The following is a 24,731-nucleotide window of genomic DNA, read 5'->3' as shown; positions in this document are numbered from 1 at the left end:
GTGTTGCCAAGCCACGTCAGTTGCAGCGCCGCCATATTTGCCGGCTGTGAGGGACGCGTTTGTGGTCGTAAAACGTGAGAAGATGAATATATTTCGCTTAGTGGGTGACTTATCCCATCTCCTGGCCATAATCATCCTCTTGCTCAAGATATGGAGGACGCGGTCGTGTTCAGGTAAGCGTCACTCGCCGAGGTAGTTACACCGCGCTCAAAAGGCGTGCGGCTGTCGCGTTGAGCGTATCGTCGTCAGCATAAGCGTGACTGCACCATTGCATCCCGAAATCCTTTTTCGCCCCGCTACTGTTTGACGGCTCCAGATTGCGCATTTAGAAGAGAGCCACCCGTTTGGTGCTTTCGGCGCCTTTACCAACGCCGTGGTCGAAGACAATTGTTGGTCGCAGTTGGAAATGTTTGTAGGGACCATGTAGTGCAGTTCGTTCGCCTTTGCATTCCAAGCCCTTTAAGCATAAGCGGACAAGCAGATGCGGCCACAACTCGGGCGACACCGTCTGCGCCTCTTGCAAAACTGCCGACACCACTGCTGCATCGTATCGTTCAGTGCGCGGGCGTGATGGAGTGTTTCTATACGCGCCGAGACTTGATGGGACGGCCGTAAATCTTTATCGCTAGCTCCTTTTGTCAAAGTTCGTTCCATCCGCCCCTCAGCGGCATCGCGTGTTCGGTCATTTATTTTTTCTCATTTAAAGCAGTGCCCTGACGGAGATTCAGCTCTCAAGCAAGTATCCGAGCTGCCATACAATCGCTGGCCATTGTGCGAAATCGAGTCGTACTCGTGCGTAGTCGCCCCCCCCCCCTCCCCCCTTTCTTTGAGCACACGAAATTGACTTTCGTAGACAGCTCGACACGATAGCAGGTTTCTTTAGCTTTCTTCGGGACCTTTGAATGACGCGCTCCGTAATCATCCACCTTGATCGAACTCCGGACGATATCTCCCGGGATGCTCGAGCCTTTACCACTCGTCGCCGTAAGCGAGATGGATACGGCGCGGCATATCAGTCCGCGGAGAGCGGATCGAACTGATAACATCCGTGACTGCGGTGATGGAGACGACAGATAAAGCTTGAGAGCGCGGAGCTAACTCATTATAATCACTGCCAAAACGCTCTCTGGCCTCGGTGACCGCTCAGTTCGTGCACCGGATGTTGTACAGCGGAAAAACATAGTCCGTGCATTTGCAAGCTCGAAGGCGGTAAACGCAAATCCCCCAGTTGCTAGTATGTTGAGTTTCCGTCGACTCCTATTAGTGTGCTCACATGGAGAAGTGTTGAGCACACACACACGAGCGGAAGCTTTTCACGTGGCACCAGCAGCCGACTGAACCGTCCTCAGTATGGGGCGGTATGTTTACAGGTCTACATTAGGACGCGCTGGATTGTAATTAAATGCTTTCTCATTACAGTAGTGGTTGTGCGACACATTTAAGCAACAAGTAACTTTCGTTTGCTGTAAAGACCTCTGCTAATTCGACTGTGGAAAAAAGAAAGTGACGAAGATAACAGGTCAACACCTCGGGCCAACTGCTATCGCTATGCCGTGCTTATTCATGCTAACATGGCGGTGATGTGGCGGTGATGTATTACGGGTATCTTCCTGTATGAAATGGGATTGATGGCTGAAATATAATGGGTAAACATTGTAAAAATAGTGTTGTATCCTGCCACTTCGTGATAGTCATTACAATGGGAAACACAACCGGGTATAGAAAGCTTGGAAAGAGATAAACCGTTTACCATCTTTCATTTGGCAATGATTGAAACGCAGTAGCAGTAGCGTGCAGTCTTTGGTAAGGTCCACATTGGGGTGAAGTGTGCACGATTTGAAAAAGAAGACGAGCATGATTTACAGTTGGGCCACTCGTGCATTTCGCATAGATTTCGGGAATACTTGACGTGATGACAAGCACGGCAGCGTCTTTTTTTTTTTCTTTGCTGTACAGGTCTTTCACTAAATAAACAAGAATGTTGGAGTTGGGTGCATCTTCTTCCTCCATTCGTTCCTTCCCAATTCCCTCATTACTAAACTGGCGAAGAATTATCTCTCCACGTGTTCAATTTGAGCATTAGTCTTTTACCTAATTTGCATGCCTTGAATTTTCGCTATCTGGGAAACTTTTAAGCATAGAAATGTGTTTGAGAGTGCATCAGAAGACTATTTCAGGAACTTGAAGTTGCATAGGACGGGAGAAGCAGTTTTGAATGGTAGCAGGCTCAAGTGATAATGATGCAGTTTATCACATTAACAGAGCAAGTTTTCTTTTTCACTGTGAGCCCTCTGTTTCACACGAACTGTGGTGAAATTATGAAGTTTAGAAACTTGACATGCAATGTAGTTACATAATGAAATTACGACATTTCGTCTCCACATTGAGTAATTCAGGCGGGGAAATTTCAGTAAGTGAGGAAACTTGAAGGCAGCAGCACCATCAATACCTAGCAGGTCCCTGTGTTGGCAGAGATCATGGCAGCTGGTCAAGACCATTACCATCCCGCACCATTTTCAGTTAACATATCTACCATCCCATATTTCTTTTTTCTCAATTAATGTGCTCTCCCTTACCATTCTGACCTACGAGAATGCTACCACTACCATTCAGTCCTGGTTAATTTTCTATATGTTACCATTCTGGAAGCTACAAGATCAGCACCACTACTACTCGGTTCCAGTTAATGTACCATTCATCACCATTTCTAAGCTACAAAAATGTCATCATGAGCATTCCATTGACCGCACTATCCATTAAAGTAACAATAAATGGGAATAGTACTGCTACCATCTTAAATTATCATACTTTGACTACCATCCTTAGCAAGATGGGTCCTGACATTCCCATTTTCTTTAAAGCATAATTATCGTGGCAGTCGCCGTTGGGGGGCCAGGGTCCTAAACGAACAAAGTATTTAGCACCCTGCCGTTGCTGTTGCTAAAGTGCTTACTGTTAAATTCTGATTGCCCCTTACTTGAATTTTTAGTACGTTTTGGTCCTCAGAAGTGTAGGTGAGTGCTACTAACTGAATCCACAAAAAGATTATGAAAGATTGGTGGAAGGATGTCAGGGTGCGATTACCGTAATAATTATACCTTATTCAAGGTGATTCATGTTCAACAAAACTTGTGCATTGTCTTGAGGTCACGGCTCAGCATGCGAGCGAATGCCCGAGTAGCCATGCTACCTTTCGCAGCAGCATCATCATGCAGTAATAAAGCACCACTATACAGGCACGCATCTTAAGAATGCACAATTGGGTTCAGTTTATGCAGTTGGAAAATAGTATGCACACATAACGGCGGAAGTGACCTAGTGAAGACTCGCACGCAGCAAGAAAAAAACCCTGACCAGTGCAGTCTTCAATCGTGACATCCTTTGCCAATAAGTCGTGTTGTTCTGGTAAACGAACTGCTGGAAGAGTTCTAAGAGAATAATGTGTCACCCTAGAGCACGAGCTAGCTAATGTTCCTCATGATTGATGAGCATAGGTGTCGCTCTCCCAGCACCCTCTTGTGAGAGCCAGGTCATGTGATACAGCTGCATCAACCTTTCCATGTTGCTACGCTTACTTCTGTCGGCCGGTGGGGTCTGGCAGATGCGCTTAGGCTGCGCGTGTGTCGCAGTCCTATTGTTCGACATCTGCGAGTGTCGCCTTCTCTTCTTTTTTTCCCCCGGTCTGCGTAGTTTTCATGCAAGGCTGATTTTATGTGCTTCCTGTAGTTTTAAAAAGGGCACATACCTTTATAAGCTTACTGATTTTATGCCTTATTTATACAGGATAGGATACAATTTGTGGGAGAGTTCATGAAAAACGAAGAACAAGGTCAAAATGCTTTCATAATACTTTTCGTAAAACTGGTGGATAATGATGCTATCTACATAATTCCATCTCGCTACGTCCCTTCACAAAGGGGCTGTAGTTTATAAATATGGTTTGGGAATATTAAGATGACTGATGTGGTTAGTCTCCTTTTGTGAAATTTTTTACCACAAAAGATTGCCGCCACCTCAGCTAATGATAAATTTTTTTTTTTCTGCGCTGAGATGACTGTCTTATCTGCTTTTTTGTGACCACAGATATTGCACTTCTTATGCTTGTTTCTTGATGTGTAGTAGTTGCGCATGTTTTTCTTACACTTGGCATCTGAACCACAAACAAAGGTTTCTTAGATGGTACTTAATCATTTGTCATAAGCAAAGATATGAAAAATGCATATATAGCTCACAGGGACTTCAGGTTCATTTGTGGAGAGCAGTAGAGCAGTTTTGGTCGTGTTTTTGCTGTACTCTTTACGCCAGAATTCAGAAAACATCATTGCGGATGCTTTTTGTGACGGAGCAGTCTATAAAATTTTGAGAAAAAGCCTTGTACAACCATGGCCTGTGTTTGCTTCTTTTCGCTAATGCACAAGGAATGGGGGTGCTGAAAGTGGTACAGGCTGTCATGCAGTGATAGGGCAGTGAGCCTAACACTTTTAACCTTGGAAGTGTGGTTGCTATCTGAATAAGACACAAAATAGGCAGTGCACCCAACTGTGTGAAGCGTCTGAAAAGGTTAAGCATTATAGTTTGCCAGAATTTTCTGCAGCTCGGTAAAGTAGGAGTAAAATGGTCAATGGGCACAAGCGCCATATGTTTGAGATATTTGGACTTGTGCTTGGTGCCTAAAATTATGGACATTGCTTAACTGCTGTCTTGGAGCCTGTTTCCTGTAGTACGATTTTGTAGATGTGTTCACAGGTGGGGCAGATGCACTGTCGGCTCCTTCAAGCGTGCAGTTTTTTAAAGGAGTACCAGCACAATTTCGAGGTTGAGATTACTTGTCAGATCAATTTCTGTAGGCACGCACACAGCATCTACAAAATATAAATGGCAAACACCATAAAACTTATTTTAAATCAGTCTTAAAGTACGTGCGGGCAAAAAAAATTGCGACAGAACCCATCTCACGATGACTGTCGATGGCAATGTGTTAGCATTGAATCAATCAATGACACAGTGTATTGTCACCATCAAAACAAGTTGCGTATGATGCATGTACTCCAGTGGGATTCCTCTTGTGCACCTACCTAGGAACACTCGGGGTCATCTAGCACTGCCGCCGTGAAGCCTGCGCGTGGCCTCCAAAATGCATGGCGTGTCGGTGCATGTGAACACTGAGAAACGCGTCATACGGCAAACGGACTTCTCTCTTGTGCTTCCTTCTGGACACACTGCGCCATCTAGTGGCACTGCCGAGAAGTCCACACGTGGCCTCCGAGACGAGAAGCGTGTCACGCCGGTGCCCGTGGAAGCTGATGATCGTTCTCTCGCTTGCCTCACGCTCAGTGGCACGTACTCCGTCACTGAAGTTGGCAAGAAGTTCATTGAAAAGTGGCACATGTCCATTGCATTCATGGCGCAGCTGGCTAAAGCAGTGACGCGAAAAGCATTCATTAAAAAGTGGCCCGCGCCCAGTGCATTTGTGGCGCAGCCTGCTAATGTGTCGGGTTGCTGTCCTTGACTGACATTTGTGACGTGGGTTCAATACCACTCAGCTCAGTGGAATAATAAACTTTTCAATCAATCAATCATTGAAGAGTGGCACACACCTTCTAGCACATATCCAGCTACCCAAGTTGGCATCGAAGAGGCTCATGAAGACCAGCACAGACTGAGGGGCACAAACCCAGTACTTGAAGTCGGCGTTTCGTTCAACAGTGGTACCTACCCAGTCTTGCGTTTACAGTGGCCCATGTCAATGCGAAATAGGTTCGTTGAAGAGTGGTGCTTGTGTACAAATTGCCAAATACTCACTGACCCAAGTTGGTGCCATGGTTGGCCTGGAACCACGTTACCTCAACTCGGCAACCACGATCTGCCCAGTGACCAGGTAGGCGGGCATACAGTTCGATATGAACATACATGCAAACGAACGTAGATGGATAGCCCCCCAAAAGTATGCGAACGCATTAAAACCACAAATTGCAGTACCTCCCGACACTGACAAGGATGGTTTGTAAACGTCCCAGAGCATAACAGAAGCAGCACTAAGTCATGAGTTTGTGTTGGCTGCCACGCTCCTTGGTGCGTGCTCTTGCACATCCCACGACCTAGCCCTTCATTGCCACACTCCCAGTCTTCCTCGGTTTTTAGTTGTAGTCGCATGCCCTCCGTATCGCTGCAGTGGTTTTTGTCGTGCCTGTTGAGATTTCCCGTACTATCTGCGTTTACTGTGCTGCACACAAAATGTGACTAAAGCACAATGTCGGGTGCATACTGCATTGTCGGCTTCTGCCCAGAGCATTCCGGTTTGGGTATAGTCGTGCGTAGGTTTCTCCACAATGGCCTTGAATGGCAGAAGGGGTGAGGAGTTCATTTCATTTTTATTTTTGTTGCTTAAAGACCCCGTGACAGGGTATTACATAAGAGATTTCCCGATTTCCAGCTGAGTTCGTGCACACCGCCGCACGCAAGGAGTGAACCCCGCTGAAGAGCATCTGCATTTGCTCTCTTTGTTTTGAGATACAAGAAAAGGTTGATTTTATGCTTACCTCTGCTTTATATTACTTAAAATTTGCAGAAAGGTAGCATTTTATTGCCCAGGTGGTTCATTATAACACATGGCACTCTACTTGCCTGGTCTTCAAGAAAGTTCAAGTTTGCCCTCATCTATGGGGAAGCCAGCTGTTGCCAAGGCAGCGCTAGCATAGGCATGTGGCGCTGCCTATTAGCAGCTGCTGGAAGCGAAGCAGTTGTGCCAGCAGGGCTGCGACGTGAGAAAGGCAGTTGACTTGAAGGTGGCTGTGCCTAAAAGTGATTGGCCGCGTCTTAGTATGGCGGCAGATTCCGGTCTGCAGAAAATTGTCAACACTGGGCAGTGACTTAAGGACGAGGGTGGCGAGGACATCGCGCTGGCATTCGTGTCACAGATTTGTGTGGTCACGTCGCCAGCTGTGTTTGCAAGCCTGCTGTCCTGTCTCGTTGCTGTCTGGAACCGAAACTTGGATTGATTGCTATAAACAGGGCTCTAAATAATTAAGTGCTGCACACTTGAGCAAACGAGGTTTCTGCCATAATAACTGGGCCATTAGCAAGATGCGAAATTTTTGCATCGTTGTTCCTTTAATGTTGTGAGATTCTGAACAACCCTGCCAAGTTGCATTTGTGTGTGTGGGCACGCAACTGATAACAATGAAAATTGTCAGGCACATCACAGTGGCCCACCTGCTTTTCTGTTATGTTTTAATAAAGTAATAAGTTCAGGCTTGAAAAACTGGTTTTCCTTTTTTTAAAGCTTGAGCCAAGAGTATCTTCCACTGGGGGCTCAGAAATGTATAAGTTGCAGCCACCGCAATTGGTGCTTATGAAACAGCAATGTGAAGTCTGGATGTGGTGAAACTCCAGCCTCTGTTAAAGCAGCACGAGTTCACTCCACGTGAAACGAGCGCAACATTCATGAAAAATAACACCAGACAAACTGTGCAGTTCCTACTTGGAGAGGCATGTCAATAGCAATATAGAGCACCAATCCTCTTTGCACCAATCATGCTTAATCAGTCTCATCATGCTCTTCTCCTATTATGTACTGTTTTCATCCCTAGTCCTTTCCAATTAAATATTAAGACTCACTTGGTGCCTGTCTTTTTTAATCATGTTACCAGTGCAATATAAACAGGACAAAAAGAGGGGATGTAGACACCGCAAAGACTGGTTGGGGGGGGGGGGGGGCTGCATTTGTTATTGTGTCGGCGACTTCTTGTCGTGACGCTTGTAACATTGACAAAGAATTTGGCTGTCAACTAGCCCGTGTAACGATGTTGCTTCTGCTTCCTCTCGCTCCTCAGGCATCTCTGGCAAGAGCCAGATTCTGTTCTCCATCACTTACACGGCACGTTACCTGGACCTGTTCACAACGTTTGTGTCGCCTTACAACAGCGTCATGAAGGTGGTGTTCCTGGCCACCTCGTACGGCACGCTGTACCTCATGTACGTCAAGTTCAAGGCCACCAATGACCGCAACCACGACACGTTCCGCATCGAGTTCCTCCTGGTGCCCGTCGTTCTGCTTGCGCTACTCGTCAACCACGAGTTCACCCCGCTCGAGGTGAGCTCGTACAGTGGCCCGTTGCTTCCGGTGCACCTGAACCATTTTTGCTAATGCTTTGAGGTCATGGTGGTTCATATAGCATTGCCATTATCTATCACACGAAGATTCCGTCAGAGCAATTCCGGAAGTCTGCTATAATTGGCTGAATATTTCCACGAATTGCAAGAAGATCCACTAAGCAAAGCTTGCACGAGAGCCACAGTATAGCTCACAGACATTTTGATTGGCAAAGGTGTCAGTTAAATTAGGTTACAGCGAATACTGGAAATGGATGAATAAGGCATGTGTCATGTTTGTTTAAGCCGAATGCTGCAATGCTCGTTAACCCATTAGTGCCCATTGTACTTCTGAAAGTACATCACCATTTTTATACGCAAATGATTAAACAAGTAACAAACTGCTTTCCTTGGTACGCAATTTTCATAGGAAGAGCATTGCCAAGACAACCACATCGTACTCTTTTGTCAGCTATACCATTATGTATTTGATCTGGTTATCACCATACTTGCAGAAGTGCTGAACATAGCAGACATTGCTGTGCTCGCAGCTTATTTATCCCTTAATGGTCCATTTTCAGAAAAACGTCACTGTAGTGATGATGATCATGTTTATTTAAATTCGTCATTACTTGCAATTTATCAGAATGTTTTAGTTGTTCCTAGATGCCCTTTTTATCATGTTATTTTAACTATGTACAGGTTGTCGCCATCTGCATTGGCAAGTAAAAGGATGGAATGGGAAAAAACTAAACAATCCCCTTCCTAGAATGGCAACAGATGTTAAAATACTGCGTTTCCTAGGAAAGCAGCTTAGATGCACCCGTGTGGCTCACTAATATAAGCTCTTTGGTATGTGTTCACACAGAAGGCTTTAAATGCATTTCTCCCCTACTTGAGGCATACCTGCCAACCTGCGGACATTAATATTCGTGAAATCGCTGGACACGACGCTGAGAAGGGGGAGGAGGTGGCGGGGTTGCATTTTTAACCTTGCTCTGTGCGCACCCTTTTGAGCGATACATACGCGCTTCATTAGCAGCCTTTTACTTTTATTAAGCATAGCCCACGAACAGCGTAGACCGACAAGCCACACATTATGTTTATATCAGTTACTTTGCGAGCAAATTTGTGGTTGCCAATGACGCCTGTTTTGGGAACTTGCTTGAAGCAGCTGCTCCCCCCCCCATCTTTCCACCAGCAGAACACTTCCAACGGATAAGTTAGGAGATCGACAAGCTAATCTTATTCACGAACAGAAATAAGTTTTCATAAAACAATGCAACATTAATGACGTTGTAAAATGAGCACAAATTCGTAAACTTTATGAATAATTCAGGAGGATTGGCAGGTATGCTTAAGAGCATGCAGAGTGCATGATCGAATCTAAGAGATGTAGCCTATTACGTCACATTAACGTTTTTATCTTCTTTTTTCCTGTCTGTGTTTTTTTCTCTTCTCTCCTCCTGTCATCTTTTATTCCCTTTACCCCTTTCTCCAGCACAGGGTAGCAAGCCGGTATATACACTGGCCAACCTACCTGTCTTTCCCTCTGATTTTCTTCATCTCCCTCTAGTGTACCAAGTGGGTGTTGTGAGGCATTGAATTTAGCCAATGTTCCGTGAGGAATTTAGCAGTGCCATTTGTTGGCCATTGTGGTGCTAGAAAAGTCGGCAGTACCACAAAAAAAAAAGAAAGAAGAGGTCAGGGGGACTACGGACTTGATAAATTTAGTGTCTCTCTCTTGCTAAGTTGCCAACGCTGGTGTTAGGCTTTTTTTTTCTAAGCACTGCGCCTGTGTGCTCTCTTCTCATGTCCTGATTTGCTGTGCTGCGCCCCCAACCACGACCCTGACTGCTATTCTGTCTGTGTCTGGAAACGTTCTGAACTTGGGGGTGGCCCTCCTTTCTGCCGACACAGACACTACCCGGCGGCCAAGAGCGTGGGTTTTTCCAAGTGGTGTTCTCCCACGCCACCCTGGTGTTCAGGGATCCCTTGGAGGTAGAGGATGGAGCTGTTGTTCTTGGCACGGCCTCACAAATTGGGTCCTGGGCGGGTGGTTGCACACTAGGTGGCAGGAGCGGTGGTGGGACTCACTGTTCTTTTTGTTTTCTTTTTTTGACCGGCTGTCCTTGGGCCATTTGTGCTGCAGGAGCGCCAGCTTTAGCAAGAGAGAGGCTGAGGCACGCCAGAGAGCTTGTTGGCATTACTTGACTGGCGATAATTAGCTGACTGATCTGTCAAGCAAACGGTTGCAAGTGAACGCCACATTCTGGGATAACTTGCATTAAGAATGGACATCTAGAGTAAACATTAGCGTGGAGACGGAGGATTATAAAGAAGCTTTATAGCGAGGAAGATAGCGACGGCACATTGAGTTATGGAACAAAAAGGGACAGGCATAATGTTAAGAGGCACCAAGGCGGTGGGTCAAACTTGCACTTGTGAACTCTCAAAGCTGTGGCATGAAGCAAGTATCGGGCGAATGATGTGGCCGCGTCAAGGAGAATCCCTTAGGAGCAGCACCTTTACGTTGAATAGAACTGCAGCTGGCCAATGTCTGAAAGCCTGCCGGGCTGTTCTGTAGGCATAAGGCAAAGGTTGATCGAGTCACCTCGCATTCACCCTCCAAAAGCAAGGCTGTGGACAAAGTGGCCAGGAAGAGAAGCGTGCACATGAGGCACAACGCTTCAACTTCGCGCTTCTTTCTTCTCGTCTCTGTGTCGACCACAGTCCTGCTCCTCGAGGACAGTCCGTACATGTTGAGGTTTCAGCTGCATTGGTCAATTGCGGTTCATAATTGCACCCGCAGAGGTCGCCGCAGTGCTCTCCTGCTACAGCTTGTATCCTGTGGCCCTTGCGTCCTCCCACCCTTCCATTAGCATGGCCGCCGGGTTCTGCCTGCTCCTGGTATACACGTGCTGTGGTCAGATGAATTCTCTTGGCTGTGCGCATTGAAAAATGGCTTGGAGGGCTATTGCTCATGGGTGTGACATGCAATGCCATCTGGTTGGCAGTAGTACAGGCTGAGGCTTTTTTTTCCTTTCCGCCGCGTGGTCGGGTATCCGGTGCATTTGCTAGGGCATGGGTCTGGGCCGGTCCTCTACCTGCAAACCGTGAAATTAATGTTGTCTGTTTGGTCAAGAGTGCTAGCACACCTGTACTTTGACTGCTTTCGCTCACGTTGCAGGATGTGTGGGGTCAATAAAATTTCAAGCAGTGGAATGTGAATGTTGGTAGTATATAGCTTAATGCCCTGGTGTCGGCACAAGACTTAAGCCTGTGCGTTTCTAAATTAATTGCAGTTTTCTTGAATTAATTGTTCAATTGATGCCTGAATGTATTGTAATCTTATGTTTTGCCATCTGAACAATATGGGACAGCTTTCTTGCGTTAACTTCTTTTATTGGCCCTGCAGATCTATCCTTTGTGGAAAGTTTATAAGTTCTACTGTTTTGTGTGCTCTAAACAAGAGTGATGGGTTTGTGTTTGTGGAGAACATCGTGACTGACCGTAAAGCCGCTTGCAAGCTGGTGATAACTGAGAATCACTGGTTGTCATGTTTGGCTTTTAATGCAGTGTTGGTTGGGTTCTGGTCCTGGGTATTTGTCTGCATGCTGCACGTGCGTCTTACTGCAATCAGTATGCATTCCGGCTGGTCTAGTACAAGTGGATGCACCAGGATCGGGCGCAGTCTGTCGCATGTGTCGGGGCGTTCTTAACAAAGGCTGTTTCCCAAGCTTCTACTTGTGCTGTTGTCGGCTTACTTGAAGGAACTTATTGTGCACCAAGAATCTAGACTTCTTCAGTTGTCGCAATGTGGTGTCGTGGCCTTTTTAAGCTGCATGAACAGGTTCAGCGCTTGCCTGGCTTTCCAGAAGGAGATGTCGGGAACAAGCTCTTCTTGCCATGTAGGTTGAAAAAAAAAAAAGAAGAAAAAAACGAGTCTTATTCATACATCGCAGAACTTGGACTCTGTTCGGCCGAGAGCTATCTCGTGTTACCAGTACGTGCAGCACTAGCAGATGATGACAAGGCAACGAACGAGCCAAGACTATCTTGATCTGTCCCGTTTCATTTCTTGCTCTATCTTCATCTGCTTACACTGTACGTGCCTGCAATTTGCAGTTTCCCAACAACTAGCCTGTAAACGTGTTGGCTCCTTATGTGCCGACTTCGAGCATTGTCCATTGGGCACATTTTGCGAGGTGTGCACATGTTGTAATCTGAGTGTGGACTGTAGATGACCCTTGGCTGATTACCTGTAATGTCTGAGCTGTACGTGAACATACACAGCTCGCCACCTGTGGTGGGCCTCTAGCAGGCGTACTTGTGTATCCCCATGTGGAACTTCATCTGTTGCAGTGCGGGTCCCGTTAAAGCATCTGTTTGAACGAAACACCTGTTCGACGTGCTACAGCAGGTGGTGGTGACTTGTGCTTGGCATACTTTACCGAAAAGCCACGAACAAGCCGAGCTCATTTGTGGCTATTATGAGGGTAAACAGAGTAGAAACTTGCCTTTTTTTTTTTAAAGATAGTTTGGCGGTATGACATGTCCACAGTGCGGTACCTTGATAGAGTGAATACGCATGTGTACAGCAGAAACCACTACAGTCAAACCCACTTATAACAATACCGGTTTGAACAATATATTGGTTGTAACAATGAGAAGCTGCTGCACCGTCAACTTTTGTATGTTTTGCATGGTGAAATAACCCGGATACTACAATGCCCCGATGCCGCATTATTGGTTATAACGATGAAGTCTGCTTGGTGTCCGAGCCAAAAGGTAGTGAAATACGAAATTCTTGAAAAGAAAAAAGGAAATTCGAGCTGTTTCATGATGCCCATTCCGTGCGCCTCTCTCCCGTTGGCCTTCCACCCCTCCGAACATGAATGGGCTGCGCCTATATCTCTATGGCACGCCACTCTCTGAAACAATATGGACTGCGCCACCTACGCTGCTCGCATTTTGCTCGCTGGCTCCTCATTCAGCGCAGCTCTGCAAACAGCGTAATCGCCCGTGTTCGTCTTTGTTGGTTGCGTCAGAATCATTCCTGGCCACGTGGTTTCTCAGCCTCTTTTGATTGTCGCCGAAACAGAAGATGACTGACCCACCTGGTGATAATCGGCAATGCACGACGTTGCCTGTGAAAAGAAAGCGCAGGGCTATAGGTTTGGAAACTAAGTGCTTCTAACCGATGAGGCGATCGTCACGAACGTGCTTGCATCGGATAGCAATGGCGACGACGACAGCGATGGCGCGGTAGCGCAGGCTGCCTCAACATTGACCTCTCAGGAGCTCATGATGATTCAGTCCGGATGATTCAGTCCATCTGCTGGGCTTCCTGGTCCAGCAGATGATTCAGTCCCTCCAGAGCTTCATTTTCGTGAGGAACCTTCTGCTGCACTATGTGGAGCACCTGGATACCTTGGAGAAGGATGTCGGCAAGGCTGACGGACATAGGGTTTTCTCGTGCAATGCAGTGCGATGTACGTGGTGAGACGCTTGTGGCGGTCTCACCTCAGCGTTTCTTCTAGATTTCTCAAGCTGACAGGCTGCCGCGGCAACCTCCTCGCATTTTTTAAGAGGCCTTTCTTGGGCCCACCAAAGTGCTGCCTCGGTGGTGCTCGGATATCGCTTGCCACCTCTGACCCCTCTTCGCAGTTATAGCAGCGCCATTCTTTAATGCCGACAGCCACGCCTTGTTACACGGGATCGGAGCGTCCAGGAAGCAGTTAAACGAGTTAGCACAATCAGCAGGGGGATGGAGGGAGGTGGTGGGGAGGGGCACTGGCCTCCCCCGTCATTATAGTTTGCTAAGATCAGCTCTGCCATCCTCCTATTTTGATTTTTATTTCATGCAACCCGGTTTTAACAATTATCGGTTATAACAACGGAATTTTCATGGCATTTGAACATTGTTATAAGTGGGCTCGCCTGTATTCCTTTATAGAAACTCTGCAAGGGCGTGGTTGTGCAGCGGACGACTTGCAATAGGTCCTGCCAGAATTATGTTTATTTGCTCCTGCAACGAAAAGAGGGAACCAAGACAATAGATCCCGCGCCTGACTGGCCATCGCTGAAATTCTTTCACTCTGCCCAGGCAGCAAAGGCAGGCTCTCTAAAGAACCACTCTTTATTCTAGGCCTAAGTTTGCACAGGTTGCGGTCTGTAGTTGATGTGTTCGAAATAGCACCTCCTGCAGAGTAAATTTTGACGATGCGGGCTTGTGCATGGTTGCCGTGAACATTGATGGCTTGCAAACCTGTTGCGAGCATGTGCGCATGGCGACAACCTGACGAGTTTGCCGCTGCTCTGCCATGGCACGCCTTGCCGTGGCGGTCATCGTCTGCGCGCCCCGCCACAGGTGCTGTGGACACTGTCCATCTACCTTGAGGCGGTGGCCATCCTGCCGCAGCTGTTCCTGGTCTCCAAGACGGGTGAGGCCGAGACCATCACCTCACACTACCTGTTCTGCCTGGGCTCCTACCGGGCCCTGTACCTGCTCAACTGGGTCTACCGCTACTACACCGAGAACTTCTATGACCTCATCGCCATTGTGGCGGGACTGGTGCAGACTGTCCTCTACTGCGACTTCTTCTACCTGTATGTCACGAGAGGTGGGTGCATGGGGCTTCAGCCATCTTGGATTGGCAGTCTTTCACATCTCTTCTAGAGCATATGTCACGTATCATTGCACAGTTTTATTAAGAATATGTTTATGCACTTTCCAAAGAATATTTTTTAGGCCTCCATACAGCCGTGTTTCATGTACTTCTCGACGATCATTATTTGTTTAGCAATAGCAGTTTCTTATAGCCTTGGCACTCCTTGGCCACTTCTTGCCCGTGCGCCAATAAACTCCTATCATCATCATTTCACATCACTTAGCTACTCTGTCTTCGCTAAAACAGAAATTCGAGCAATGCTAACGGATGACCTTATTGGTGACTATGCAAGCAAGGCTATAGAAGTGAAGCTTCCGCACTGCTACAGTGACCTACAGTTCTATGTGAAAGTTGCCTTGTTGCTCAAATTTTGCAGCAAGGTTGCGTGATGTGGCTGGGATTGTTTAATGGAATGCTTGGCTCTCTTGCATGTGTTGTGAAGAAATAAATAAAAACGAATTTGCCTTCGTTTGCACCTTTCTTGGTGCCCACATTGAACCTCTAGTGGTTAATAGAAACTGTCATCTCGAAGCCTACGCTTCGCCGCACTGTAGACGTGGATAGTAACAAGGTGACATCATAACCACCGTTCGGGAACTTGAAGTGGATTGGAAACATTGCAAGTTAAAAAGTATTAGAAGACGCTCAAGTTGATGAAGCCAGAGTGCAAAGGAAAACGGGATTACTCAAAGCACTATCTACCAAAAGAATATGTACAGTAAGCCCTCATTAACTGAAAATCTGATATCTTGAAATATCAGGCAAATTGAATTTTCTCTCTCTCTCTCTTTTCTGACCATGCTGTCAACTCATGTGTTCATCATCATCATCAGCCTGTTTATGCCCACTGCAGGGCAAAGGCCTCTCCCATACTTCTCCAACTACCCCGGTCATGTACTAATTGTGGCCATGTTGTCCCTGCAAACTTCTTAATCTCATCCGCCCACCTAACTTTCTGCCGCTCTCTGCTACGCTTTCCTTCCCTTGGAATCCATTCCGTAACTCGTAATGACCATCGGTTATCTTCCCTCCTCATTGCGTGTCCTGCCCATGCCCATTTCTTTTTCTTGATTTCAACTAAGATATCATTAACTCGCGTTTGTTCCCTCACCCAATCTGCTCTTTTCTTGTCCCTTAACGTTATACCAATCATTCTTCTTTCCATAGCTCGTTGGGTCGTCCTCAATTTAAGTAGAACCCTTTTCGTAAGCCTCCAGGTTTCTGCCCCGTACGTGAGTACTGGTGACTCATGTGTTGTTCACCTCTTATCTCGAAATCCTTGTGGTGCGCACTTTCTCAGCTGCTTGCTGCCACTTTGATGTGGCCTGCACACAGCAGCGATGCACTAGGCAACGAAGTCCCCCCCCCCTTGTCTCATTAAGGTGCTGTCAGGGAAGCATCAATCTCGTCACGGCTTAGTCACGCTGCGCCCAAGAGAAGCCAGCATGCAAGCCCACAGCATTTCAGCGAGATCGCGGCTTGATAAGCGGATTTGTCTCGAATTCATTAGGATGCAGAAAGCAACAACATCAGGTTTTGTGGGTATCTGGAAGCGGTTGTGCTTGGATGACTCTGGCTTAGGATCAATCGTCTTGACTCTGTGCCAAGCACTCTGACTTGGCAGAGTGCCATGGCTGCCGTTGCACGTATATGTAAGCATGTCCAGTGCCGATGCACGCAAAAGTGTTCGAGGATGTCACTGGCAGCATCTTTAGAAAGGCTCCATGAAGTCTTATGTGCGGCCAGGCGGCTTCTATTTTTCGTGGTTTCTCTTATCTAGAAATGTTTTCCTGTCTTTACAGCTTCGAGCTAATGGGGCAGGGCTCATAGCTTCAAGTAATGCCCACGTGTTAAGAGGAAGCTTTAGCTCAGGCCCAATTCTGATGCCACCTATTCAGATACATGTAAAATGCAGAAACGCTTTTCCGAAGTAACCACTAGGCCAATTTTAATGAAATTTGTTGCGTTTGAGAGAAAAGGTTAAATTGTAGTGACTGTTGGAAGTGTAATCTTTATTTAGGGCCTGCATTTCTTTTTAAGAATTTTCAAAAATTGGTCAGTTTGAAAAAAAGTTAGATGCATGACATTTACCAATACCTAGCTCTGTACCAAAAGGAGATATCGCTGTTCTGTAAACTGCATTCATTAGAGCATCCAAAGCGCACAAAAGTGATATATCAATTTATATCTGATGTGAATTTGTTACATTGCTTACAAGGGTTCTGCAAAAGTTCTGCTCACACATTAGTGATATATGTGAGAACCATGTATAATACATCAAATTTGTCCACTTTAGGTGTGCTGGTAGATGGAATCACAGTACTGCGATACCCTTTTTCATTGCCGAGTTACAGAGGTCTAAACTTGATGGATTCTTTTTTTCTGAAATTCATAATGTTCGGCAACTTTTATAAATAAGTTGACAGCCTAAATAAAAAATTTGCTACAAACACACCAGATTTTAACTTTTCTTTTAAGGGGGGATGCTGCATCAAAATACAACTCGCTTATTTCTTTATGAAACTTGGTGAAACTTGGCAAACTTGTTCAGTTTCTTTTGCAGATTCCGAAAATGCAGTTACATTCCTTCTAGCTTGCTTAGTTCGTCAGATAATTAAATATCAGTTGGCATTATGCGTGAAAGTAATTAAAAAATAATCACTCCTTAAAAATTTTCTATATACGTGTTTGTGGACTCGGTAAACCATAAGGGACACAATAATGCAAGCAGATTTTAGTTTGTGAAATTATGTCCCATATTAAAGCCCATTGAATACGAGTGTCTCATAACAAATAATTACCCACTGAGAAAATGCACCATATAAAATATTTGTCAAAAGGAAATTAAAAAAAAAGGGTTTGCATCAATGTCTGCTCTATTCATTCAGCTATGCACTTCAAAAAGAATTATTACGATATCTGCAACTGGAGCTGAGATATCGCATTTATGGATGCACTGAGAGGCCAAAATTTGCATTTTGAGTAAAGTGAGAAAAACAAACAAAGAAGCTTTATTTAGATAAAATGGAGAAATGTAAACACATTTGCACTCTCAAAGCACTAATATGCTCCCGGGGCATAATCACTTTGATCACTGCCACCTTTATGGCGCTTCTTCAGTGTTTGTTGCACAGTGTCTGCAGATGCACGTTTGTGTGCAGATGAGACTGATCGCTGCCGATCCTTTTCTCTCATGCGTTTAGTGCTTCGCTGGCCAGGATTCATGCTAAGCTCATGTAAAATTCCAGCTGAGGTTCTTTCACGGCCTGCATTGAAGTTCATTACAGCTTCTGCCACAGCTGCTTCAATGGCGAATAAAGATGCATGCTTCTCTTTTGGGGCGAGTGCCCATATTAGTGAGTGCAGGCTCTCATTACTATTCTGAGTTTTGCCACTCACACACCGCTCAAGAAGCTTCTTATCAGATAGCCGCTCGTAGATAGGCAGTAGAGCTTTGGCCACATGATCGGGAAGGCTATAACAATGTTTTGGTGCTGGCTCTTCTTTAGCTTTCGCAGCATTTTGCCGGCACCAAGAATTGGGACCAGTGGGACAAAGGCTGTGATTGGCGAGACTATCATTTGATGTTACGTGGTGATATGTCGCCGTCACAGCCTTTTGCATAGCATCAATGTCATCACTGTGCGACTTGATTGCCCAGCCATAGTACGAGCTGAGTTTGTTCACAAGGTCACCAGTCAACCTCCCTTTTCCACCTAGTGGTTTCGAGCCCTTGTGTTTTGCCAGCAGATTGCGGAGGGCTGTCCCCATGCGCTTCTGCACATGGTTGACACATTCCTCTTTTTGGATATCTATATACCCATAGACTTCAGCCTCCTTTAGGGCAAGGAACGTCCTGCTATCCCCATCTGACAAAACAGTCGTATATCTGAGCTGGTGCTTCTCCCAAGACCTCTTGAATAGAATAAGGCCAGCCTCAACCTCCATTTCGCCAGATTTCTTGTCCGTATTTTTTTGGCATACTAGACTGGCCTTCCATTCTTCATAGAGAGGGTCATGAGCTTGTGGTCCACGTTCGCAACCAGCACAAAAGTTGCTTAGTACGACGTGGTCCAATACGAGCCCCGAAAAAAGTTCAATAACCGCGCCAACTCCGATGTGGGGCGAATGCCCGCGGGTCATCCAAGACCCGTCGTAGGACACGGCGATGTTTCCGGGATTGTCCAGCCTAAGCTCGCTGTACAATTTCCGTACGGCTTCTGCGCTCTCCTTTTCTTGTCGCTCGGCTGCACGAGCCGCGGCGGGCGTCAACTTTGTCTTTTGGTAGGCTTGCCATGTTTTCGTGTGCAGTCCGCGGTGAGAAATGTTCATGATGGCGAAAATATCGTTGAGGGCCGTTTGTCTGTTGCCAGTAGCTTGCATGGCACGCGCAGCCAGAATGTTTATTGTAAACGGATTCACTTTTTTATCACCGTTCACGCGCGGCGAGCTCCAAACCGTAGCTTTGTCACCGCAGTTGCCGCAAACAAGTGACAGTTTCACGGCAAGGCCGTATTCTCGCTCCTCTTGGCATATTTTCGCGCTTCCACCACATATCTTGCACTGTAGGTGTTCAAGAAGCGTGTTCACCAATTCCAAACACACCACGGTGAAACTGGTCTCGTCAGGTGGGCAGCCACCGGAATCGCTCGCGGCCAACAAGTCCGATTTTCTTTGCGTTGCTGCAGTCGATGCAAGCTCTCGAACTTTGGCGTCTGCTATTTTCCTACCTTTATCAATATCTGAAGGCGTCCGGATCACTGTATCACGACGAACGCGGCCGACGTCAGGGTCACTCGTTGACGGGACCGCTAAGCCTAATCCTGGTGTACGCAGCGCGGCGGCTCCGTCGCTCGATGCCTGCAGTCTCTCATCTTCGATTTGCAGTTCGCCCTCGGTGCCTCTCGATCTTTCAGCCACTCTTCTGATGTTCTGAATCAGTGACGACCTTCTTTTCTTGCCGTACCTATGTCTGCACACAAACTTTCTCGTTGACATCGCGGCAAGTTGCTTTCGCGTCCGACGACAGGACAAAATGGTGTCCATGTAAGCGATCGAGACGAGCTGCAGACGATGCTCTCAGCCAATAGCGACTGGCATTTCATCATTTTTTCGCGGCGTTTCTCTACTGTTACCGGTGGCTGGAGAGAAGCGCTGGCGCGCTGAAATTGAAGACGCAAAACTGCTTTTTCAAATGATACCAACATGGCCGCGAGCGGAGCTATAGCGCGGAAGCTGCGCGTTGTTGAAATTGCACCGTTTTCAGTTCTACAGCTACACAAGTTGAGCTACCTATTAACGCAAAAAAATGATATTGCGGTTGAAATAGATATGTTTCAGATATGAAACTTTGCAGATTAGTAGAATAATGAACGTAGATTCCGAATATAACATTTTCCAAAATTCGACTTTATCGCTATTTTTCAGTGCCAAAGACCCGTGTCCCCCCTTAAATGCAGCAAACCTTATCAAATTTGGTGCAGTGGTTGCCAAGAAAAACTGTTTTTCCTTTACTTTGTATTTAGGTAGGAACCCCCGAGCTAAAGCTTCCTCTTAATTGTATTGTTAACGAGTGGGCAGAAACACAAAAGGAACCGTAGAATAGAAGCGAATGACTGAGCTGCCATTAGAGTGCTAAACATACGCACGCTTCGATATTCCGTTCATGTTATATACTTCGTTGTTTCAGCTCTCACAATTTGTTGCAAGATGTTCAGAATAACTTTCGTGGAATATGTATACACTATTAAAGTGGCAGGCACCAAATTCTCCGGTGTTTATTTATATTTATTTCTTGCTCTTGGGGTAACCCACAGAATCTCGAGGGCCACAATGGCGCCGAGCATGTGGACGATTTGATCCCCCAGTAACTTAACATAAAACGATTTCCATCGCACAATGCCAGATATGAAGATTCCCATCAGTCGAGGTAGATAACCTTTGAGTGTACCCGATGTCACTGAGTTTTCGTGACCCACCAAAGCACTGACCACTATGAACTCGCCCGTCGTCTTGTTCAGTTTTGCACGTGTGCCCATGTTTCGTGGCGCCGGAGCTAGGTGGGAGAGACCCGAGTGTGCGTCTCCCCCACCTAGCTCCGGCGTCGACGAATGTACTGGCAGCAAATGTGTGTGCAGCCGCTGAAAGCCCAAAATTTGACTTAAATCGCGTCCAGTCGTACATTCATGTACAGTGCTCACGGAATGAAATAGGACACGGAGCATTTAGTAGAACCCTACATATGTGCAAACTACGCGAGAGCACCATGTCATGTTGCTAAGAATTTGGTCACCAAACGTGACGAGGACTCCGGTGTAAGCGTTCGCGCCATAATTACGTCGATGTGACACGAACTGCAGCCAATTTAAACGAAAGTATGCGCACTACTTAGCCCTAAATTGACGCGTTTCATACCGTGAGCACTGTACATGTTTTCCCACCTCTTTCCTCTGTGTTGCAGTTATCAAGGGAAAGGCACTGAAACTGCCCGCCTAGAAGCAAGCCAGGCTCCCGGCTGTCCAAAGTGCCGCCGCAAACCGCCCTTCCCACCTTCGAAGGAGGAGGAGCGAGCGCACAGACAACTTGGTTGCCGTGGACGCTTTCTGCAGTCACCCCCCTCGGCAGCCATTGGTTGTGCTCGGCAGTTCCTTGGATGCATCCTCTGTTGATACTGTTTTCTGTCTTTTTTTCCTTCTGATGTCTTAACTCGCCCATTATTTTTTTTCTCTCTCTCTCTCTTTTTGTCTCATATGGACTGAAATTCACACCGGCCCTGTGCTTCCCGACTCAAGTTTTTCTGTTTTCTTTTTTCTCCACCCTGTGTAAACAACTTCCTTTCAAAACTAGAAACTCGTTGGACGGGGTTTGCGGATGGCTGCTTGGAGCGGCATCTCCCTGTCGCCCCGCTTGTGAACGACTGCAAAGTGGTGACCAACTAGTGTGGCGAGAGTGCCCTTCCAAGAGGGCAGACTGCCAGTGTTTGAAGGGAGTACATTGGGCCACAAAAGCTTACGGGAAATCAGTGCCAGGACAAATGCGAATTTACGCTTCGTTAAGGCCTGACACTTCTAATTTAATGGAACACCGCGTAGGTCGTAAAGGCTACTATGTATACTACTCGCTGGAACCTTGAATTCTAGGCTACGTGGCTAGGCTTCGTGGGAATTCGTTTTTTTCCCCTCCCCTCGCCAATTCTGCATCCTGTAAACTTTTGTGGCCAACTGTATGTGCGTGCTCGGAACCAACACTGCAGCATCAAGGGTGGCTCCTCGTCTTTCTTTTTTTTTTTTTTTTTTTTTTTTTTTCCCCAAGCGGTTATTACTACTAGTCCGTCGCCTCTGAGCCCGTGACCCGGCGAAGGTGGAGCAGGGCCGAACTCTCACGCCGCCATCTGCAATCCCTGCCCTTGGCTGTAAAATGTGCGATGATGTGCAGTGGCTTTGTTTTGTAGACTATCAAATGCTTGCTTCATTGAGTCTCTTGCCCCCAAGCCGAGCGTCTTGAAAGTCACTTGCACTTTTTTTTTTTTTCTTCTCACTGAGTGAATGAAAGGGACATTGGTGGCTCATAAAGGGTCGTGTCGGGGGTGGCCGTACGACATCTTGTGTACAGTCTTAGCGAAAAAGAAAAAAAAGTGTTCCTCTGTCTCCCTTCTTGCAAGCGTGTGGACGATTTATCATTGTTGTTATTACTGGTTATATACATTTCTTTGTCCTTTAATGACGAGTGCGTGTTTAAAGTATGGGGAAAGGAGGCAGATTTCAAAGTTGCATATGCGTGCTTGTCAATGCCAGTGTTCGGTAACTGCCTACCGGAAGTATAATTGTGCAGGAATGTATCGGAAAAGGCGTGCAGAGCGACGCTTCGGCCCGAACGTCTTCATTGCAGCAGCATCGACAGCATATGTGTCTCTCACCGCCAGCTTCCTTTATTGCCTTGCGACGTTGGATCTTTGCACATTTGCGATCAGACGAATGCACTTCATGTCGGTTAAAGTAACCATGAATGCTTATGTTTGGGCAACTCTGTCATGCAGCTTTCTTTCGTCGTTTCACGTCGCACGAGTGATTTCCAGCGATGATTCGAGCTCTTCCTTACAAAACCAGCGTTTAGTGCACCAGAGCGTGCCAGGAAGCGTACAGTAGCTGCCGTAGTACTCGCAGACCGCCTACCCGCTGCAACCAGTGCTGTTTGCATGGTTTTCGTTATCTTTTTAGTAGTTCACGTGTGTTGTATGTGCTGGTGACATATGGTTGCCAATGTAGGAAAGCGAAAAGGCGAGGCACAAAAAACTTGCGGGCTGTATTTAAATGGAGAAAAAAGTGGGTGCTGGGTTATGGTTTCAAGCTGCCTGCGGGGGCGTTGCCGACCCCTGCGGAAGACGACGCAGCCAAAGTGACTCATTGGATCCCATCTTCACTTCTCTCCTTGTCACTGGCGTGGATTCAAGGCATGGATTGTGGTGCAAATAAAACATGGTTTACCGATTTTGGATCCAATCATCGCCGTCTCTTGTTCTGAAGGTTGAGAGGTCGCAAGTGGCTGTTGAAGCGGGTGTTCACAGAAAATCATCAGAATTAGTTTGACACAAGGAAATTGTTCGAGGAGTTGGTGGAAATGAAAAGACTGATTTGGGGCAGTGATAAAATCGAGTATGCTGTTTGCGATTAAAGTATGAAGTATAATTGGCACACATAGTTGCAAAGAACAGTATGTGGCATGACCCGGCTGTAAAACTGTGATACCAGAGATGGATGCAATCAGGTTAATGTATGCAAGGTAGTATGTTGCACTATACCTGCTGTTTAAAATTTCAGCATTTACATAAGCGTTTGCACTATATGCTGTGCACCCGCCGTGGTTGCTCAGTGGCTATGGTGTTGGGCTGCTGAGCACGAGGTCGCGGGATCGAATCCCGGCCACGACGGCCGCATTTCGATGGGGGCGAAATGCGAAAACACCCGTGTACTTAGATTTAGGTGCACATTAAAGAACCCCAGGTGGTCGAAATTTCCGGAGTCCTCCACTACGGCGTGCCTCATAATCAGAAAGTGGTTTTGGCACGTAAAACCCCATAATTAAATTTTTTTTTATATGCTGTGCATACCATGAAGCTAATAAATGCACGCCAGCCAGCAGCTCTGCCTTTACTGTGACGAGTGGAAGGGTAAAGCTGTGGCGTCCATTGCGATGCACACGAGTGCCCTTGCAAGTGTGCGAGTGAGTAGCCAGAGTCCTGCGATACAAAATGAGATACAAGATGCCATCGACTAATTCTGCTGTAAATGGATGCCAGCACTGCATGAATAGCGCTACCGGCATATCCTATCCCCACCAATACTGACGAGCAATCACTATTGCACTCGAGTGTCATTGTTTTCAACACACTTCCAGCGTACGACTTAGGGCTCATTCACACCGGCGACTGACAGTGGCCGCGCGACCAAGTTGGTCGCAAAGCGACCAGTCGCAAATAGTCGCAAACGGTCGCCTTTCTTGAAAAGCAACCATTTTGGGCCAGTCGCTCTCTGCGCGATTTTTCAGTCGCGCGACCGTGGTCGCAAAACTGATAAACCAATCAGCGGCGCACCGGAAGTGATCTTTCGTGTGTCTACATCCGGCCTCCTCCGGCGTCGCGTTCAAATTCCGCGTAGATTCCGAGAGTTCTCGCTGAGAACGATAATCTCTGGGATTGCGACTTGCGGGTCGCGCTCAGCCGGGCTTGCCGGTGTGAACATCAGTCGCCTTCGGTCGCTTTTTGATTGCGAGTCGCAAATGGTCGCGCGACCTCCTCAAGTCGCCGGTGTGAATGTGCCCTTAATGATCACGATCGCAACTTCGAATGAAGAGTTCCGGTAAATGTTCCGCTGAGATTTCTCGGCACCCACTGCTTAGTTGGACACATTGACCGGTTGTCAGCGTCCTTCAATACTTTTCATCTGGTCGCGAAACTTCCGCAGAACGCTA

The 24,731-nt window shown here is 46.8% G+C and overlaps 1 protein-coding gene across 2 annotated transcripts; it reads left to right on the top strand.

Moving 5' to 3' along the window:
• On the top strand, window positions 1–23,258 carry KdelR (ER lumen protein-retaining receptor). 2 transcript variants are annotated; one of them, XM_050176785.3, is made up of 5 exons: window positions 1–173; window positions 7,833–8,092; window positions 10,012–10,092; window positions 14,465–14,717; window positions 21,226–23,258. In XM_050176785.3, exons 1-5 carry the CDS (start codon window positions 83–85, stop codon window positions 21,258–21,260), a joined length of 720 nt encoding a protein of 239 aa, XP_050032742.1. In that variant the 5' UTR covers window positions 1–82; the 3' UTR covers window positions 21,261–23,258. The 2 variants fall into 2 exon arrangements, with proteins under 2 accessions (XP_050032742.1, XP_050032743.1); XM_050176786.3 differs by lacking the exon at window positions 10,012–10,092 and having other exon boundaries at window positions 2–173.
• The last annotated feature ends 1,473 nt before the right edge of the window (window positions 23,259–24,731 follow it).

Source organism: Dermacentor andersoni, chromosome 8, assembly GCF_023375885.2.
Source record: "Dermacentor andersoni chromosome 8, qqDerAnde1_hic_scaffold, whole genome shotgun sequence".
NCBI lineage: Eukaryota > Metazoa > Arthropoda > Arachnida > Ixodida > Ixodidae > Dermacentor > Dermacentor andersoni.
Note: the sequence above shows the minus strand (reverse complement) of the source record. Positions and strands in the feature narration are given on the sequence as shown.

Coding starts and splice junctions, on each gene's coding strand:
- KdelR (XM_050176785.3), top strand. CDS start 83: ATGAATATATTTCGCTTAGTGGGTGACTTATCCCATCTCCTGGCCATA. Junction 174..7,832: donor GAGGACGCGGTCGTGTTCAG/GTAAGCGTCACT, acceptor CTCGCTCCTCAG/GCATCTCTGGCAAGAGCCAG. Junction 10,093..14,464: donor TGTTCAGGGATCCCTTGGAG/GTAGAGGATGGA, acceptor GCCCCGCCACAG/GTGCTGTGGACACTGTCCAT.